The 7,500-nt window shown below is 40.9% G+C and overlaps 1 protein-coding gene across 1 annotated transcript in view; it reads left to right on the top strand.

Moving 5' to 3' along the window:
• LOC122256041 (A disintegrin and metalloproteinase with thrombospondin motifs adt-1) overlaps nt 1–7,500 on the top strand; it is a 60,152-nt gene that overhangs the window by 41,793 nt on the left and 10,859 nt on the right. Inside the window, exons 3-11 of the mRNA XM_086546219.1 lie at nt 1,045–1,108; nt 1,846–1,978; nt 2,399–2,564; nt 2,799–2,967; nt 3,147–3,357; nt 3,738–3,873; nt 4,194–4,455; nt 5,671–5,776; nt 7,400–7,500. The exon at nt 7,400–7,500 is cut by the window's right edge and continues 34 nt beyond it. Coding sequence (XP_086402345.1) covers nt 1,045–1,108; nt 1,846–1,978; nt 2,399–2,564; nt 2,799–2,967; nt 3,147–3,357; nt 3,738–3,873; nt 4,194–4,455; nt 5,671–5,776; nt 7,400–7,500 — 1,348 coding nt within the window. The remainder of the gene's footprint in view (nt 1–1,044; nt 1,109–1,845; nt 1,979–2,398; nt 2,565–2,798; nt 2,968–3,146; nt 3,358–3,737; nt 3,874–4,193; nt 4,456–5,670; nt 5,777–7,399) is intronic.

The following is a 7,500-nucleotide window of genomic DNA, read 5'->3' as shown; positions in this document are numbered from 1 at the left end:
GTGTGTGTGTGTGTACACTCACATACTCACACTCACAGATAAATGCCTATCTATCATAGATAGAGAGATAGATAGATGAATAGGTGGATACATAGATACTGTTTGTTTTACTGGTTACTTTTTATTGTTTAAATATACAAATATTTAGATAATCTATGTGTTGTGTTCTATGCCAGGAACTATACACATCATGCATCCACTGACCAACATTAATACTTGTTTTATTCTATGGAAAACGTGAAGAACTAAAAAAAAAACTTGAAATCACAGCATTATCGAGCAAGAATTTCGGTCTCCCGTTTTCTTTTCCTTGTAATAAATTTACCGTTTTCTTTCAGCTTTTTCGGTCTTTTGTGTGAATACGCGAGTAATGTAATATTTCTTTTTTTTTCATTTTTCACTTTGCATGATTGCCTATTTTTCTATGTTTTCCTGAAAAGTATTATTATCTTCTTTATTTTATCCCATATCAATCACATTTCTTCTTCATGTCATACTTCCCAATACTTAATTTCGAAATAGACTTTCCTTTCTCTCTCTCTCTCTATCTTTCTCTCTCTCCCCCTCTCTCTCTCGTAAATACTTGTCTCAATAAACTTGTCAAAGTCAAAAGTCTCTCTCTCCCTCTCCCTCTCCCTCTCCCTTTCTCTCTCCCTCTCCCTCTCCCTCTCCCTCTCCCTCTCTCTCTCTCTCTCCCTCCCCCTCCCCCTCTCCCTCTCTCTCCCTCTCCCACTCCCTCTCCCACTCCCTCTCCCTCCCTCTCCCTCTCCCTCCCTCCCTACCTCCCTCCCTCTCACTCTCCCTCTCCCTTCCTCTCCCTCCCCCTCCCCCCCTCCCTCCCCCTCCCCCTCCCTCTCTTCCCAATACATAATTACGAAACAGACTACCCTTTCACAACGAGGGAAACGTGCTTACAGTCTAGACGTAATCACCATTTCCCAACCCCAATTCCCTTCAATATCATGATTAGTAACACTTCGAAATTACACAAACTACATACTTACATATTGCCCTTATTTGAAAATGTGCCTGTTTATGTTACAGGTCTTCGGAGAGGGTGTGCTCTCAGAGGAGGAATTACAGTTAGTCTTCGGAAAGAGAGAAACAGGTAAGAATGCTGTATTGTTGTATGCATTTCGATGGTGGTATTATCTCGTTGCTGTATGCATTTTCACTCTTCCAGAAGAGTCATATGTTTTTCTTCGTGGATTCATTATCTTTTGTAAATGTTTTTATTATCATTTTTATGATTATTATTATTCTATATCACTGTAACATATTGGGGAATTAATTGTTATATATACTGTATATTGATGTACCTACTATTGATAAATCAGGATAATTTATTTATTCGAAATCCTATAAGCATTGTTAGTATTGTTGTTAGTAGGTTTGCTATTATTGTTATTACTGTTATTAGTATTATCATTACTGCATTTATCATTGTTATCATTATCATTATCATTATTATTTGATATGTAATTCTCATCATCCTACTCTACGCTAAGGAATCCTCCTCACATCATCCTATTCCTCCTCTTTATCCCCATTTTCACAGCACCCCTATCCTCATCCATCACATTCTCACATCCTCTCTATCTATCCCCATCCATCACATCCTCACCTATATCTTCCTCACCATCACCATCCTCACATCCTCTCTATCTATCCTCATCCATCACATCATCCCTTATCCTCTTCACCATCACCATCCTCACATCCTCTCTATCTACCCTCATCCATCACACCATCACTTATATCTTCCTCATCATCATCATCACAACAACCCCATTTTCCCCACATTTTCCCCATCCTCACCCTAATTCCCCTCGCTACTCCCCACAGTGCCAAAGTACAACCTCGTAGTGCCACAAGTGTCTGGAGATGGATGGCACCCACGCGGCAGAAGGAGTGGGCGATCGGTACCCGCTGCTCCGACCCTCAAGTTCGATGCCCTGGGACGCTCTTTCAATTTCAAGTACGGTCCTTTTTGTGGGTTTGATTAATCCTTTTTGGTCTGTAATCGTTTATCCTGCTTGGTCTTCTTCGCGTGGTCTGATCCTAATCTAGGTTTAGTTGGGTTTGATCTTGGGTTTATAGGTTTTAGCGTGGTTTGTAAATTGTTTTAGTCTGACTTTTCTTGTTGGGAATGTTAATTTATCGTTATTCGAGTTTCATGACTTTGTATATTTGATACTGATTTATCCGTATCTTGTATTAACTGGTACTAATTGTATCCTAACTGTAACTGTGCTCAATTAAGGTGGCCCTAACTCAAGTTTTATACTGTTTACGACTTTTAAAAATGATAGCATCATTAAATTTATTCTTGTTACTTTTATATTGTTCGTTGCAAAACGGGTGTGGAATTGAAACCCCTATCGTTGTGAAATTGCAGATTGCAGCGGAACACGGAACTTATTTCGCCGGAATTCGTGTTTATGCAGCGCAATGGAGACGATGCCGAAATCATGGACTTAGACGAACGGAATTACGAGATGTATTATCAAGGCGTGGACGATACAGGCGACACAAACATTGCGGTGGAACTAAGCAACAATATTGTTAGTATCTTTTTTTAACGGTGGAGTGTGATTATCACATCAGATAATACGATCGATTCTACTCGAAATTTATTATATCGTGATGTACCTTTTAATTCATTCAATGCACAATATTCGAGACATAATCCGCGTTGCCAGAATTTAAGTGACAATCGCGGAGTAAAAATCTGGATATTAAAATAAATTGATAAGTTTACCCTCCGATTCATTCTTCCTCCGTTTTCTCTGATCCAGCGCGGCGTGATCACCAGTTCCTCCGACCAGTACGTGATCCAGGCCCTTCCGGAGGCCGTGACCCGCAGGAGGCGCAGTATTGAACCCGAGGAGGAGCGAGATGACGCCTTGCCAACGCATATCGTCTATCTGAGGGAGAGCCAGGACGAAGAATGTTCATCGGAGGGGCGTAAGTGCTGTTAAAGATTTTTTGGATGTCTTCAAAGATGCTATGGATTTCTATTTTTTCTCGTAGTTTTGTTACCAAACTTGCGGTATTCCGATTTTTTCCCCGTTTTCTTTGTTCGAGAGAAAACGAACGTACTAATCTAGGGTAAACTTAAGAAAAAAAACTTATCCATTCCTCAGACTCCCGACATCGCAGATCTTTCCTCTCAGACCCAGAAGATATCGCACGGATGGAAGCAAAGCAGTGGGAGACGAGGGCGGCCCTAGGAGCACGTGAAGGAAGGAGATCCTACTACGATAGTTTCGAACACGTCTTAGACGAGCAACTGCGGTCGGAGTGGAATCGAGACAACCGCTACGGTGCGGAGGGAAACGAGGATACCAGAGCCAGGTGAGTGCAGGGGGAGGGAAGGAGAGGGAAGGAGGGAGGGAGGGAGAGGGAAGGAGGGAAGGAGTGAGAGACAGGGAGATGAAATGTTAAGAGAGGGGAGGAGGGAGGGAGGGAGGGAAGGAATGAGAGACAGGGAGATGAAATCGTATATAAAGAGGGATGGAGGAAGTGAGGGAAAGAAGGAGTAAGAGACAATGAGATGAAACAATACGTAAAGAAACAGACAAACAGAAAGAGAGGGAACAAGATAAAGGAAAGACCTTCTGCCATTGCCCTGCACGTCAATCCCCATAGCAATTGCCTCATAATCAACACTCTTGCACTCATCCCCGCGACCTTACAACTACGACCCTTCCTCATCATAGCTCTCTTCTTTCCAGAGGTTTTCGAGGTGAAGATCTGTACATCGAAACGGCTGTGTTTGTCGACAAGGACTTGTACCGACACATGCAGGATAACTTCCCAAGAGACACGGAGGATCAAGTGCTTAAGGTTGTCCTTGCAATGGTCAACGCTGTGAGTGTTTTATTTCTGTTTTTTTTTTTCCTTTTCTTAGTTTTAGTATTGTTTGTCTATTTTTTTCCCCCTTATTATGTTCTGTTCCTTCCCGTTTTATCATTGTCTGTCGTTAGTTTTCTATTCCTTGCTTTGATTCTCTATTTATTCTCCGCATTTCTAGTGGAAGCATTAAATTAGGTATTTAGACGATCCAGCGCCCCCTTTCCTGACACCCAGCCATCCCCCCTTTCCCCCCTCTACTTACGTACTATTTATTTCCTATTTATTTCCTATTTATTTATTTATTTTACTATTTATTTCCTTTCTCCCCCAAACAGGTCCAGCTCCTCTACAATCACGACACCTTGGGCCACAGGATCAAATTCGTCCTCAAACGCCTCGAGATCCTGTACAAGGACCCGACGGATCTTCACCGTCCTTACGACATCGACAACCTCCTGACGAACTTCTGCTCGTGGCAACGCAAGGAGAACCCCCCCAGGGACAGCGACCCCCTCCACTGGGACCACGCCCTCATCCTCACCGGCCTGGACGTCTTCACCATCAATTCCAAAGGGAGGGTCAACTCACAGGTCGTCGGTGAGTCGTCGTGGCACCCCACCCTCCCTTTTTTTTGCCCCTGATCTTTTAAGGTTAGGGAGTTTGTGAATGGGGAGGGGAGTGGGGAGTGGAAGAGGAGTGGAAGAGGAGTGATGGACGGAGAGAGAGAGAGAGAGAGGGAGGGAGTGAATTGGAGGAATTGAGAGAGAGAGAGAGGGAGTGAATTGGAGGAAGTGAGAGAGAGAGAGAGAGGGAGTGAATTGGAGGAAGTGAGAGAGAGAGAGGAATAGAGAGTGTTCGTCGTGTTCACTTTCTTTTTATTTTTGTCTTTTGAGGCTAAGGGTTTGTGAATGGGGAGAGGAGTGGAAGAGGAGTGATGGACGGAGAGAGAGAGAGGGAGAGAATTGGTGGAAGTGAGAGAGAGAGAGAGGAGTAGGGAGTGTTCGTCGTGTTCACTTTTTTCGTCTTTTGAGGCTAAGGAGTGGAAGAGGAATAGAGAGAGAGAGAGAGAGAGTGAGAGAGAGAGAGAGAGAGAGAGAGAGAGAGAGAGAGAGAGAGAGAGAGAGAGAGAGAATTGGAGAAAGTGAAAGAGAAGGGAATTGAGTTTTGCCTTTTGACCTTTTTAGGGTGAGAAAGTTGTGGCTGGGTCGGGGGATGGAGAGAATGGAGATTGAGAAAAAAGAGTTGAAAAGAGGGAAAGGAGACCTTTTAGTTCAGGTGTGTTTGTGGGCGAGGGGGGGGGGGAAGAGAGTGATATAGGGATAGATAAAGGGGAAGAGGAAATCTTTCAGGAATGTTGTGTGTATAGGTATGAGGGTAGAAAAGAGGCTTTGGAGTGAAACGAGAATGGAGAGATAAGGTAAATAATAAGGAGAATAAAAAGGGAAGCAAAACGCCCAAATGCGTCTATATGTGTGTGTGTGTGCAAGTGTAAGTGTGTATATGTGTGTGTGAATGTAAGTAAGTGTGTGTATGTGAATGTATGTAAGTGTGTGTGTGTGTATGTGTGTGTGAATGTAAGTAAGTGTGTGTATGTGAATGTATGTAAGTGTGTGTGTGTGAATGTAAGTAAGTGTGTGTATGTGAATGTATGTAAGTGTGTGTGTGTGTATGTGTGTGTGAATGTATGTAAGTGCATGTGTGTGTGAGTGTGTGAATGTATCTAAGTGTAAGTGTTTATATGTATGTGAATGTACGTAAATGTACGTATGTGTATAACTAAACCACTAAACACCCCTTCTCCGTGTCCTTCAGGCCTGGCACCCGTAGCAGGCATGTGCACGCCCTCCAGCTCCTGCACGGCCAACGAGGGTCGCCACTTCGAGTCGGTTTACGTCGTGGCACACGAAATCGGTCATAAGTAAGTTTATTTTCGTTATTTTCGCTTTTGTGTTTATTATTGTTTTATTATTATTTTGTGTTTATTATTAGTTGCTTATTATTCATGGTCTTAGTCATGAGTTTGATATGTCTAGATTTTTTTTATAGGTATTTGTTTCTGTTATTAGTGTATTTTTTATTTTTTTAAAGAAATATTTTTAGAAAAATCAACGACAAATCAAAAATCAAAATTTTGGACTTTTTTTTGTATATGGAAAGAAATATTTTTTGAAAAATCAACGGATGGAGAGAGATTTTTTTTTTTTAATCTTAGATAAAGATCAATTTTCTTTTTTTCTTTATGATAACAGTAGCCATACCTATAATAAAAACTACAAGCAATAACAATAATCACAGATAGCATCAACAACTTCATTCTAGAGTAATGAAATAAAAGAAATCTCACTATCTGCATTACATAACATTAATATAACCGACGGAATAATCAACACAGTTACCCCGTTAGTAATAAAACCAATCCAAAGTCATCGTAAAAAAAATATCGAAAAAATATAAATGATATTAAACACCGCAAGATTACTTAACTCTAACAGTGTCGTAAAAAAAATATCGAAAAAAAATATATAAATGATATCAAATGACATTAAACACCGCAAGATTATTTATCTCTAATAGCGAAGTAAAAAACAAAATCGAAAAAGATATAAATGATATTAAATGATATCAAACACCGCAAGATTACTTAACACTAACAGCGTCATAAAAAAAATATCGAAAAAAAATATAAACGATACTAAATAATATCAAACACCTTAAAATTACTCAACTCTTAACAGCTTATTAACGCCAAACCACCAATTCCCACATCACACATAACGGAATCCACACTATCCATCTCATTCATAAAAAAAAAAAAAAATCTCCCACAAATATCCCCTTCCTCGCATCTCATTCATTAAAAAATCCCACAAATATCCCCTTCCTCGCATCTCATTCATAAAAATTTCCCCACAAATATCCCCTTCCTCGCATCTCATTCATAAAAATTTCCCCACAAATATCCCCTTCCTCGCATCTCATTCATAAAAATTTCCCCACAAATATCCCCTTCCTCGCATCTCATTCATAAAAATTTCCCCACAAATATCCCCTTCCTCGCATCTCATTCATAAAAAATTCCCCTCAAATATCCCCTTCCTCGCATCTCATTCATAAAAATTTTCCCACAAATATCCCCTTCCTCTCATCTCATTCATAAAAAATTTCCCCACAAATATCCCCTTCCTCGCATCTCATTCATAAAAAATTTCCCCACAAATATCCCCTTCCTCGCATCTCATTCATAAAAAAATCCCACAAATATCCCCTTCCTCGCATCTCATTCATAAAAAAAATCCCACAAATATCCCCTTCCTCGCATCTCATTCATAAAAATAATTTCCCACAAATATCCCCTTCCTCGCATCTCATTCATAAAAAAAATCCCACAAATATCCCCTTCCTCGCATCTCATTCATAAAAAAATCCCACAAATATCCCCTTCCTCGCATCTCATTCATAAAAAAAATCCCACAAATATCCCCTTCCTCGCATCTCATTCATAAAAAATTTCCCACAAATATCCCCTTCCTCGTTCTCGTAGCCTGGGAATGCGACACGACGGTCTACAAGCGGGTAACAACTGCGACCCCGGACGGTACCTGATGTCCCCGACGTTGGGTTCGGGGAAGATCACGTGGTCTT

Source organism: Penaeus japonicus, unplaced genomic scaffold (genome assembly GCF_977035675.1).
Source record: "Penaeus japonicus unplaced genomic scaffold, GWHDUDI00000001_assembly GWHDUDI00000017, whole genome shotgun sequence".
Taxonomy (NCBI): Eukaryota; Metazoa; Arthropoda; class Malacostraca; order Decapoda; family Penaeidae; genus Penaeus; species Penaeus japonicus.
This window is presented reverse-complemented; position numbering and strand designations above follow the sequence as displayed.